This window comes from Tachyglossus aculeatus, chromosome 3 (genome assembly GCF_015852505.1).
Source record: "Tachyglossus aculeatus isolate mTacAcu1 chromosome 3, mTacAcu1.pri, whole genome shotgun sequence".
NCBI classification, from domain to species: Eukaryota; Metazoa; Chordata; class Mammalia; order Monotremata; family Tachyglossidae; genus Tachyglossus; species Tachyglossus aculeatus.
The window spans coordinates 74,264,428-74,277,863 of record NC_052068.1 but is presented as its reverse complement, the minus strand read 5'-3'; the positions used below and the strand labels follow the sequence as shown (position 1 = coordinate 74,277,863).

At 42.1% G+C, this 13,436-nt stretch overlaps 1 protein-coding gene across 4 annotated transcripts in view; it reads left to right on the top strand.

The window, feature by feature from the left end:
- Positions 1-13,436, top strand: part of SPEF2 (sperm flagellar 2) — a 175,501-nt gene that overhangs the window by 158,946 nt on the left and 3,119 nt on the right. Inside the window, exons 33-36 of one of the 4 annotated variants that reach the window (XM_038744378.1) lie at positions 256-348; positions 3,009-3,194; positions 8,724-8,909; positions 9,138-9,260. In XM_038744378.1, the coding sequence (XP_038600306.1) occupies positions 256-348; positions 3,009-3,194; positions 8,724-8,909; positions 9,138-9,260 (588 nt within the window). Of the gene's footprint in view, positions 1-255; positions 349-3,008; positions 3,195-4,515; positions 4,568-8,723; positions 8,910-9,137; positions 9,261-13,436 lie in introns of those variants that run through there. The other 3 variants (XM_038744380.1, XM_038744379.1, XM_038744382.1) reach the window with 3 other exon arrangements.

The following is a 13,436-nucleotide window of genomic DNA, read 5'->3' as shown; positions in this document are numbered from 1 at the left end:
AATAATGAAAGAGCAGAAAAGATGACGTGGTCTACCAACTACAACCAAGCGTTTATGAAGATTAGTTGCCCTTTGTCTCTCTTTCATAGAGGCAATTCTTTGCTTTTCATCCCACATCTCTGTAAACGATTTGCCCAAAGATGTACTTTTTACACTGCCTATTCATTGACTTAGGTTTTTTAAAACAGAACAGTGACACTTCACCTAAACAGGGGGAAAAATGAACTCTTTTCACTGCATTTGTTTATGATGTAGGTTGGACTGTGGTTTAAAGGCCAGGAAGACCTAAAAATCCCTGAAGATCCAACAGAACCTCTACCATTTAACAGACTGGAGCACCTGATTACGGTAATGACTTGGAATCTGCAAAGAATGTATAGAGTTGGGAAAGTCTTTCTTTTTTGGTTTGTTGTTAGGTTTTACTGTTTCCTTCCTCTTGGACTATTCTTTTAGTGGAGTATTGATTATCTCTGATTTTACCTAGCCATTTTTTCTTCATTTCCCTTGGTGATATGTGTAACCTGTGAAAAAAACCCTGGTGGTTACGCATGAAATCTTTCAAGTTTAATGAGACCTGCAACTTTCAGAATTACTGATAGAAATTGTTCACCTCAAGTCCCAACCAGAAAATGGCATCCCTTGGTGACTGAAGCGGGGCTCAGTGGAAAGAGCCCAGGCTTTGGAGTCAGAGTTCATGGGTTCAAATCCCGGCTCCACCAAAACAGCGTGGCTCAGTGGAAAGAGTATGGGCTTTGGAGTCAGAGGTCATGGGTTTGAATCCCGGCTCCACCACATGTCTGCTGTGTGACCTTGGGCAAGTCACTTCACTTCTCTGAGCCTGTTACCTCACCTGTAAAATGGGGATTAAAACTGTGAGCCCCCCATGGGACAACATGATCACCTTGTAACCTCCCCAGTGCTTAGAACAGTGCTTTGCACATAGTAAGCGCTTAACAAATACCATTACTATTATTATTATTATTACTGAGATGAACAGCCTAAATGCCAGTTTTCAGAAACTCCATTTATCAAAAGACTTGAAATGAAGGAATTATGCAACTGGACTTTTCAGCCACCTTTCCATCACCATGTTGGCCACTGTCTGAAGTGAGGGGGGAGAGAGAGAGAGAGAAGGGAACATTGGAATTCAGCAAAGTTACCACCTGTGGTCCTCAACTGAGAACTGGCAAGGAAGGACAAGATTACTGTTGCCTGATTAAATTCTTCCGATCGGGACCAACCTGGTCCGATTCCTCTCGAATCTGTGGGTTGAGGTTAAGTTTATCTACGGTACAATATGGTGTTCCAGAGGTTCAGGGTTCCCACAACGAACCTGAATCCTTGAGGGTGTTCTTATATGGGTGACGCTCAGGGCTGAGCCTAGTGGTTACAGCATGGGCCTGGGAGTTGAAAGGACCTAGGTTCTAGTTCTGACTCTGCCACTTGTCTGCTCTGTGACCTTGGGCAAGTCACTTCACTTCTCTGTGCCTCAATTACCTCACCTGTAAAATGGGGATTAAGTACTTACTCTGTGCCAGGCACCGTATGAAGTGCAGTCCATGTCCCACATGGCGATTAAGAATGTGAGTCCCATGTGGGACATGGACTATGTCCTACCCTGTATCTACCCCAGTATTTAGTAAGGTGCTTGGCACATAGTAAGCACTTAACAAATACCATTAAAAAAACCCCAGAGTCTGCTGCCACAAAGAGCCAACCCAAAGGATTTGGTCAGAGGCAGCCCCAAAATCCAGCAGCAAAACCGGTAATAATAATGATTATGGTATTTGTTAAGCAATTACTATCTGCCAGGCTCTGTATTAAGCGCTTGGGTGGATACAAGGAAATTGTATCCCTATCCCACATGGGGCTCTCAGCCTTAATCTCCTTTTTCAAATGAGGTAACTGAGGCACAGAGGCACTGGTGTACCAGTGACTGACAGATTAACTCTTTCTAGAAATCTGGTGGCAGGGTGCTTCATACAGTGCTCTGCACACAGTAAGCGCTCAATAAATACGATTGAATGAATGAATGATAGTACCAGCTAACTCCAATGCTCCCTCCAAAGAGGTTAATGTCATGCTGGGCAAGTCAGTCAGTCAATCATATTTACTGAGTGTCGAAAGAGCACTGTGCCAAGCGTTTGGGAGAGAACAATACAGCAATGAACAAACATATTCCCTGCCCACAAAGAACTTACAGTCTAGGAGGAGAAGTAAGGAGTAAGCACTCAATAAATGCCACCGATCAACTAATTGTGAAGCAACCAACAACCGCTGTGGGGGGAGGAAGACAGAGGTCAGAGGCCCCGCTGGGCCTAAGGAGCCCGGACTATTTGAGAGAACTGAGCTGGGGAGGATGACTAGCCACTGGCCGCAGAAGCAGGGGGATCTACAGAGCGTTCCTTCTCCCACGTGTGGGGCCCCTCCGCCACTCAGCCAACGCCTCACCACTGACCCAGCTCATCTCGCCTCCCCACCTTCCAGCTGCAGCTCTCTCAGGGGCTGAAATCAGAGTTCATCTTCCCAGAGAGTAGGTCACTGTTGAACAATAAAAATGAAAAATAGGTCACCGCTACCAACATCCTCATTCATGCTTTCACATCCTCTAATTTTGACAGTTGCAGCCTACTTCCCTCTATGACACCCAAATGCCCATTCACTCCTTGCTTTCCACCTTATTTTGTACCGCTCCACGTGACTCTCTTTGCCCCCACCATCTGACTGCTGTCTTTCTGGTGAAAAGCCTCCCTACAGAGACTTTTTTATGAAAGTTGCCTGGATGAGAGTTTGCAGGGAGAGCCATTTTTTCTGATGCCTTTCTGCTTTACAAACCAGCAAGCCTCGCCTTCCTTGCTTTTATTCCCCTGCTAGTCTTCAAGAAGTTCCAAGTTATCATTCCTTTCAAACCGCTGATACACTCAGCTTGATACATGTTCAGTATAGATATGTGGCCTCTGATATGTGAACTTTGGGAAGGACTAATGGAGGTTCTTTTTCTTTTACAGTTTTTCTTTACTCTGTTTGCCAATACCCAAAAAATCCCCCCAGAACTGGACTATATGCAGATGCTTCTTTATTTCGCATGTCACCCTGATGCAACAGAAGGTATCTATAGAGCCCTGAGTATTGCTACTGGAACGCACATCTTTCGAAAGAAAGAAGAGAGTCCTTCAATTTCTGAAAAATACACGGTATGAATGAGCTTTAGTGGTGTGCCAGGAACGCCTGTCATTACCTTTTGAGAAATCACGTCTGCTATTCCATGGCACAGGTAGCCCAGTAGTGTTTTGTAATGAAAGAAGCCACAGCTTATGCAGATGTCTTTGCATAAGACCAACCATTATTTAAAATGGAAAGGCAATTCTGATGCAATTTTGAGGTCTGGTAATCGGAGCCATCTCTCATTATTCTTACTGGAGGGAACTAAATAGGCTCCATCCAGTATTGGCAGGTAAGAGGGGTCTGATAGTTTACTCTAGGAATGTGAGCCACTCCAAGTCTGCTTGCTTTGAACGGAACCCACATTGCCCAGGAGTACATCTAGATGTGCCTGCAATTAGAATCAAGCCTGTCCTATTTTGTTTGACTCGAACAAGGCACATAGTGAGCGCTTAACAAATACCATCATTATTATTCAAACTACATTTCAGTGTCTCACAGCCTTGCTTTGGATATCCATTGCTTCCTTCCTTCCTTCAATCGTATTTATTGAACTCTGACTGTGCAGAGCACTGTACTAAGTGCTTGGGAGAGAACAATAAACATAAACAACATTCATAAAGTGTGCTACCCAATAACAATTATCTGCATATTAACTGCCATGGCTTCAGTTTACACTTCCGATTTTCATTTCAGCGTGGCTTAATGGAAAGAGCATGGGCTTGGGAGTTAGAGGTCAGGGGTTCAAATCCCAACTCCGCCACTTGTCGGCTGTGTGACTTCGGGCAAGTCACTTAACTTCTTTGTGCCTCAGTTACCTTATCTGCAAAATGGGGATTAAGACTGTGAGCCCCACATGGGACAACCTGATCACCTTATATCCTCCCCAGCACTTAGAACAGTGCTTTGCATATAGTAAGCATTTAACAAATACCAAAATTATTATTTTTTTTTCCTCCATTCATTCATTCAGTTGTATTTATTGAACTCTTACTGTGTAAAGAACATTGTATAAAATGCTTGGGAGTGTTCAATACAACAGTAAACAATCAATCAATCAATCAATCGTATTTATTGAGCGCTTACTATGTGCAGAGCACTGTACTAAGTGCTTGGGAAGTACAAATTGGCAACACATAGAGACAGTCCCTACCCAACAGTGGGCTCACAGTCTAAAAGGGGATTTTCTAAAAGGGGAGCTCCCACAGATTTGTATTTTATACTCTGCTATTGAAGTCAATTATTTTACCATCGATAGTTACCAACAACTGGACTTACATTCTCTGCCATATTGATTAACTTAAATGAAACAAATATTAAATAACTGCTCTTTCAATGCATGTGCCATCTAAGCCTTCATGTAACTTCTAAAGAGCGCCTGGTCATTTAACTCTGGACTTTGGACCCCTGGTCATCTCATTCCTGATGAGTGAAGAAGAGGGCCCACAGAACCCGCCATCCAGGGGAGGGGAGAGTGGGCTCTGGACCTCTAGAAGGGAGCTGACCTCATTCTCAAAAGAAGTGAGTAAAGAGAAGGAAATTTCAGTGGGTTTAAAAAATTGTGGTATTTAGTAAGCGCTCTCTACATGTTGAGCACTATACTAACAGCTAGGGTAGACACAAGATAATAAGGTGCCACATGGAGCTCACAGTCTGAGTAAGAGGGAGGACAGCATTGACTCCCCAATTTTGCAGATGAGGGAACTGAGGCACAGAGAAGTTAAAGGACTTGTCCAGGGTCACCCAGCAGGTGACAGAGCCTAGATTAATAATAATAATCATGATAATAATAATAATAATAATGGTATTTGTTGAGCACTTACTATGTGCTAGGCACTGTACTAAGCTCTGGGGTGGACATAAGAAAATTGGGTTGGACACAGTCCCGGTCCCATGTGGGGCTCACAGTCTCAATCCCCATTTTCCAGTTGAGGTAACTGAGGCACGGAGAAGTGAAATGACTTGCCCAAGGCCACACAGCAGACAAGTGGTAGAGCCGGGATTAGAATCCATGACCTTTGGACTCCCATGCTCCGGCCACCACGCCACGCTACTTCTCAGATTAGAATCCAGGTCCTCTGATTCCCAGGCCCAAGCTCTTTCCACTAGACCACACTGCTTCTTTAGATGAACACTACCTACAGATGATCTGTTCAGCTTGAAGGTGAAGAGGTAAAGGTTTTTTTTTTACCTCCAGGAGGTCTTCCCCTTTGTTAAGGGTAGGCACCATGGCCCAGTGGGCCAGTTGCCTGGGAAAACCTAGGAGTGGTCTTGCTCACTCCCTGTCGCACCCGAGGTTAGGGCCCAGGCCAGGGATCACCTTGTAGGGGTCACCACTTGACCCACCCACTCCACCCTAGGATGGCAGGGGTCGTTGGGAGGGCATGAGGGGAGCGGTATCCCAACGGACTGCAGGGCGCTCCCAGGGGAGGACACGACCCCTCTACGATACTCCTCCATAACATCGTTTTGATGTGCTTCAAAATGTATTCTTTAAGAATGGAAAAGCCTAGGAGTCAAAACACCAGGAATTAGGAGAACGTCTAGACAAATGGAATTTGGAAAAGAGTTATGCTTAGTAGTGAAGGCCATATTTGCATCTGTGATGTCTAAGTAGGTAGCATGTTGCCAAGATTCAGGCAGTTTTAGAAATGTTTTTCTGCTCTGTTTTGATCAGCAAGACAAGTAACTTCTGAACAAAGTTTGTTGGCATATCTTCAGAAGCTTCCCCATTCTAGACTGTGAGCCCACTGTTGGGTAGGGACTGTCTCTATATGTTGCCAACTTGTACTTCCCAAGCGCTTAGTACAGTGCTCTGCACACAGTAAGTGCTCAAAAAATACAATTGAATGAATGAATGAAAGCTGTTTTAGACTCCTGCGATACAGCCAGAAACTGAGCATTATATTCGCATTCAACAGTTTTGGTGACTGGTACTCTGAGTACTTACTGCTGAACTCATTTCTGCTTACTATTTTTGCTGAAGCATTAGATTCTCTTCGCACAGTTCAAGGTGTTAGATTTCTGACATTCTGGCTTTTGAAAATCACTATCTCCTGATGATCTATGCTAGACTGAGGCTGACCTTTTATGACACACACACCCCCCTCCATCACACACACTCCAATGCCCTTACAAGCTCTGGATGTTTTTAATTCATCATCAGTCTTTCATGCATTTTACCCAGCCTCAGCTCTTCTCTTCCTTGGTCTCATTGGAAATTCATCATCCAGCTGCACTGGGATCTGATGTGTCTGACTCAGACAAGCAACGTGGTTTAGTGGAAAGAGAATGGGCTTGGAAGTCACAGGACATGAGTTCTAATCCCGACTCCGCCACTTGTCTGCTGGGTGACCTTGGGCAAGCCACTTAACTTCTCTGTGCTTCAGTTACCCCATCTCTAAAATGGGGATTAAGACTTTGAGCCCCACGTGGGACAACCTGATGACCTCACATCTACCCCAGCGCTCAGAACAATGCTTGGCATATAGTAAGCGCTTAACAAATACCGTAATTATCATTATTATTATTATGACTCTGAACACAAATTTTGCTTGGGTTTCTGTCCCTAGAAACAGCACGAGGCTGGCAACCAGGAGATTTGGCTTCAAGTGCTTGGTTCACCACTTGCCTGCTGTGTGACCCTGGGCAAATCACTTAACTTCTCTGAGTCTCAGTGTCATCATCTGTAATATCAGTTTTTCAAACCGTCATTATCTATGTTCTGTGTGCAGAACACTGTATTGAGAGCTTGGGAGAGTACACTATAACAGTGTTGGTGGACACATTGCCTTCCCACACCAAGATTATGGTGTACAGGGGGCAAGAGAGATTAATATAAATCAATAAATTATGGATATGTACTTGAGTGCTGCGGGTCTCCTAGGAACCTCCTCCACTCTCACCCCCAAATCTATCTCATTAATAATAATAATGATGGCATTTATTAAGCGCTTACTATGCACAAAACACTGTTCTAAGCGCTGGGGAGGTTACAAGGTGATCAGGTTGTCCCACGGGGGGCTCACAGTCTTAATCCCCATTTTATAGATGAGTTAACTGAGGCACAGAGAATAATCATGATGGTATTTGTTAAGGGCTTACTATGTGCAAAGCACTGTTCTAAGCAATGGGGAGGTTACAAAGTAATCAGGTTGTCCCACCGGGGCTCACAGTTTTAATCCTCATTTTACAGATGAGGTAACTGAGGCACAGAGAAGTTAAGTGACATGCCCAAAGTCACACAGCTGACAGTTGGAGGAGCGGCATTTGAACCCATGACCTCTCACTCCAAAGCCTGTGCTCTTTCCACTGAGCCACGCTGCTTCTCTCATTGGCTCTCTAGACTGTAAGCTTGTTTTAAGCAAAGAACAGGACTGCCCACTTTGTTAATAATAATGGTATTTGTTAAGTGCTATGTACCAGGCACCGTATTAAGAACTGGGGTGGATACAAGCAAATCGTGTTGGGCACAATCCCTGTCACAGTCTTCATCCCCATTTTAGAGATGAGGTAATTGAGACACAGAAAAGTTAAATAACTTGCCCAAGGCCACACAGCAGACAAGTGGAGGAGCAGGGATTAGAACCCATGACCTACTGACTTCCAAGCCCATGCTCTATCCACTAGGCCATGCTGTTGTTTATTTATCTTAGTTGTGCATATTTATTCTATTTATTTTATTTTGTTAATTTGTTTTGTTTTGTTCTCTGTCTCCCCTTTCTAGATTGTGAGCCCACTGTTGGGTAGGGAACGTCTCTATATGTTGCCAACTTGTACTTCCCAAGCGCTTAGTACAGTGCTCTGCACAAAGTAAACGCTCAATAAATATGATTGAATGAATGAATGAATGTTGTATTGTACTCTCCCAAGAGCTTAGTACATACTCTGCACACAATAAGTGCTCAATAATTACCATCGATTGATTTATTAGCTCTTCTGCTACACAAACTCCCATTTCCTTTTGCCTCCAGGACATCTCTGTTTAGTCTTCCCGTTAGCACCTCACACTTGTGAAAATTTCACACTCACCAACTTGTGAAAGAGTTCTGCAGGTTGCCTGGAAATCATTCCCATTTACTAGAGTGGACCATACTGACATGATTATTTGCCTATGGGCAGCTATGGAACAGCTCAAATCCTAGTTTGCTCCCCAAATATACTGATTTTGGTCTCTCCAAGTGTGTATATTTTCCAATTTTTTATTCCACATCTGAAGACACATTGGAATATACAGATACCATATATTGAGGGTAAAAACTCCTAAGAAAGCCTATAAAATTAGCATTTATCAGTTATAATCTACAAGAGAAGCACAAGCAGAAAAAATCTGTAGTGTCCAGTGTTTTGAAAGTTGTGGTTTTGACTACAGCACAGTTTGTAGTACACCCCAATTGCTTATCTATATTGTGATTGCTCTAGCACAAAAATCCTCTCATTGCAAAAGATTGGAATTTTTGTGTCCTTAGGCCCTCTTAAATATATGTGTACTTCTTGGAAACCTAAATTTTAGATTGTTTAAAAAAGAACTGAAACACTGTTTTACCAATGTTCCTTCCCAGACTCTTTCCTCCACGGATCAACTGGCAAATGAGAATTATTCCGAAACAGAAGAAATTCCAGAAGGTGCCAACGAGGAGAAAATTCCCATTGCCACGTTACTAAGAGTGTTCCAACATGGAGGAAATGAAGTAGAAGACAACCACAGATTTAGTGATCTGCAAAAAGCAGAGGGCAGCTATGAAGAGGTCGGTTAATTTTTTTATAAATCCTTAAATTACAAACCAAGACATAAAAGGTCATAGTTAAATATTGCATTGTGAAAAGTTTTTTGGAACAACTTTAAACTTTGATTAGAGTGCATGGCATAAGGCAAATTCAGTATATAAAAGCATATCATTCTAAAATGTGCCTTTTCTTGGGATTTGTTTGCATTTCTTTCTCAAATTAATTGATCTTATATTCTTTTCATGAAGCGCTTCACTAAAGTATACAAGGAATTAGGCGCTGACAACCTGGAACCAATCTCAGCTGCAGTTCTTTTGAAGCATCCTTTCATTCACGACTTGATTTCTAGCACTCAGAAATATAAACTTCCTGTAAGTATTATCAGCGAACCACTTTCAGAATACGGAAAGTCTCCATACTCTTCCCAGATGTAAATTCAATGGGAAAGAATACTCTCAATTTACGTATGCGGGCCACTGAATGGATTGTGTAAAATAAGCTTCGTTTTAAAAAAAGTATTTAATACTTTTGTAAACAGAAAATCGATCAGTGGCGTTTATTGAGCACTTAGTGTATGCAATACAAGGTACTAATAATGATGGTATTTGTTAAGCGCTTACTATGGGCCAAACACTGTTCTAAGCGTACTAAGCACTCTTCCCTGACTAAGCTCTCCTTTCCTCTTCTCCCACTCCCTTCTACATCTCCCTGACTTGCTCCCTTCATTCATCCCCCCTCCCAACCCCACAGCACTTATGTCCATACCTGTCATTTATTTATTTATCTTAATGTCTGTCTCCCCTCTAGACCGTACGCTCGTTGCGGCCAGGGAATGTCTCAGTTAACTGTTATTTCGTACTCTCCCAAGTGCTTAGTACAGTGTTCTGCACATAGTAAGCACTCAAAAAATATGATTGAATGAAATGAACAAATCAGGAAAGTACAACAGAATAGGTCAACGTATACCCTGTCCACAAGGAGATTACAGACCCTAAGGTGAGGGGAGGAAGAGCTTCTCTTTCTTACAAACTGGCTCTCTTCACCTGCCACACCCCTCCTCATATTCCTTGTGATTCCTAAACTCCCCTTGAAACTTTACCTTGCTCCTTGCTCTGGACTCTCCTGGCTCCAATCCCTCACACCGTTCTGGCTTCCTCAAACTCCCTCTCCCTTCCATTTCACAGGACCATAAGTCTGCCCATCTTCAAAACCCTTCTGAAAGTGCTTCTTCCAGGAAAGTTTCCTCAACTAGAATTCAGCCCTTATCCCATTACATCCGTCTCCCAAACTAAGCTCTCTGTGGGCAGGGAATGTGTCTGTTCATTCATTCATTCATTCAATTGTATTTATTGAACGCTAACTATGTGCAGAGCACTGTACTAAGCTCTCGGAAAGTGCAATTCACCAACAAATAGAGATAATCTCTACCCAACAACGGGCTCACAGTCTAGAACTGGGGAGACAGACAACAAAACGAAACAAAACAAGTAGACAGGCATCAATAGCACCAATATAAGGATAATTATAGATATATACACATCATTAATAAAATAATCAGAATAATAAATATGTATATGTATATACAAATGCTGTGGGGAAGGGAGGGAGAGAGTCGGGGTGATGGGGAGGGGAGAAGGAGCAGAGGAAAAAGGGGGCTCAGTCTGGGAAGTTCTCCTGGAGAAGGTGAGCTTATTGATATACTGTACTCTCCCAAGCACTTAGTACAGTGCTTTGCACACGGCACTCAATAAATGATTGAATGAATGAATTCATTATTTTATCATCATTATTATTATTAATGAATATGTCAACCTATAGATTGATGGCACTACTCATTTTCACTTATTCTATCATCAAATTCATCTATCATATTTTTACTACCACATGCATTTTTGTGCTTTCTCCTGCTACGGTCATTTCAAGATAACTTTTGCCTACCTATCTCCCCCATTAGATTGTAAACTCCTTGAGGACGTGTCATTTGCTTGTGTTGTACTCCCAAGCATTTAGTATTCTACAACAATAGGGGGCTTAGTAATCCTGATTGATAGATTGATTGATTCAAAGAAACAATGTAATGTTTTAATAAGAGAAGTACACCGCTTTCTCTGTCAAGCTTTTATTTTCCTTTTGTGACTAGGTGTGTTGGCTGATTTCCCAGGTGTATTGTCCATAGCAATTTCTTACCTGCATAAGCTAACCAGTGTATATTAATACATTCTTGTCTTCCTGAAGACAAGACTGTGTTAAGGACAGTTCTTCAGCCCTGAGCTAGATGCAAGATAACAGGTGTTGATCGGATGCATGGGCTCAGTGATAAAACCCAGCTCCATCTAAGGCAACTGTTTGGTAAATTAGCATAGACTCCTTAGGAACTGGTCATTTTCATAGAATTGGTCAAATGGGACCAGGATATTCTGGATGATAATAATAATAATAATTATAATGGTAATTGTTAAGCACTTACTATGTGCCAGGCACTGTTCTAAGCACTGGGGTAGATATAAGTTAATCAGGTTAGACACAGTCCCTGTCCCACTTGGGGCTCACATTCTTGACCCCCATTTTACAGATGATGGAACTGAGGCCCAGAGAAGTGACTTGGCCAAGGTCATACTCCTCAGACGCCTCGAGCCAGCAGCAAGAAAGGGAGGCCGGGGGTTGGAGGCCTCCCTCCAACACCAATTTTGAAATGCCTTCTCAACAAACATCTCCTTTGGCCTTATATCTTTCTTGGTCTTAGTTTTGGTACCGAAGTTCAAAGTGCAGTGAACAGAGAGTTTGAGCTGGTTTGTTTGTTGTCTTATGTCTTTTTTATATTTTACCTTAAAAAGTCAGATCAGTTGTGGAGCTCATTTCTCACCTGTCATGGCTCTCCTCAAAGTACAGGGAAAACCAATTTATACTTTGGGAGTCTTAATCTCTTTATTTTTTTCAGTGTTAGATCTAAAGCCAAAGCTAGATGTAGAGAGTCATTTTCCTAAACAAATTCTCTAAGATTTTGTTGCCCTTCCTATTTAAATAACATTTTTTTGAGCTTCTACTCTGTGTACTGTACTGGATGCCTAGGCTGTGCAGAGCACAGTACTGCATACCTAGGAGAGTACAAGCGTGCAATGAATACCAGTAATTGAACTAATTGATTAAAAGACATAATCCTTCCAGTTGTTTACCATCGAATGAACTTCAATCTATGTTTTTGTCCAAGTGTCCCTCTGTCCCCTTGCCCCATGTACAAAGACTGTTTTTTGTTTTTTCAACTAGAGAAATTGCTTCTCAAAGCAGTCTGTGTCCACATCTCTCCTTCGAGCAGGCTTTCTGATTCGGCTATATCCCTGATTGTTTAATCCTTGCTAAATTACTTTACCCACTGTTGGCATTTTCCAGCACTTTATGGAACTATTAAATTTTTTGTTATCACCTTCTTTGTGCCTAGAATCAATTTTTTAAATGGTATTTGTTAAGTACTTACTATGTGTCAAGCCCTGTGCTAAGCACTGGGGTAGATACAAATCAATCAAGTCAGAAACAGTCTCTGTCACACATGGGACTATGTCGGAATAGGATTTAATCTCCATTTTACAGAAGAGGAAACTGAGGGATGGAGAAGTGAAGTGATTTGCCATAGGTGACACTACAGACAGGTGACAGAACCGGGATTAGAACCCAGACCCTCTGATTTACAAGCCTGTGCTCTTTCCACTATGCCATGCTGCTTCTCCCAATTTGTGCTAAACTGTGAATTTCTTCACAGTTCAGTAATTGTTCCTAGCATAGTCATGATTTTCATTATCTTCATTAACGATAATTAAAATGGATCTCCACCAATATACTAGGAATAGGCAGCATACTATGTATTATTGCCTATAGAAATAGCTAATTCAATGTGATTTCACCAAGTTTTCTACATACAAATATGATATCTCTATCTTCCAATTCGGCATGTTTCAATTTATTCCTTCCAATAAATTCAAATTACAATTCTGGGCAATTCCAAAGTCATCAAAGACAGCTTGTAATTTGGAATTTCCCACATTTATTGATTTAATTGGTTTAGACCGGCATCATGTCCTCTGTTTCATTTTCTTCCCATTCCCAATTTCAGCCACTTTTGTAGAAAGCCTAATCTGTTATACCTACTTTAGGAATAATCACAGAACTTTCAAAATGCCTCATTAGCTATTCAGACGGCAGGAGCCTCTCTTTCTCTACCTCTGTTTTCAGTCACTGGCCTCATAACCAAGTAGATCGGTTTTGGCCTTCATCCAGACTGATTGGGCCAAATTAGAACCAAAATGATCGTGGTGTTGATAGTTTTACCCAAAGGTGAAATCCAGAGTGGTGATCAAGTTTATGATCATTTGGAAGAGTTGTTCATTCTCCACTTATTGAGCGTGAGATTTGCTTCCAGTGACAATCTCAGGCTAATATTGTCCCTCTTCTGGCAAAGATTCCCTAAAAGAGTCATAAAATAGCACAGTAGTGTCCACCCCCCCCCCCCCACACACACACATCAACTTTTCTCCAAATATCCACGTGTTTAAAAA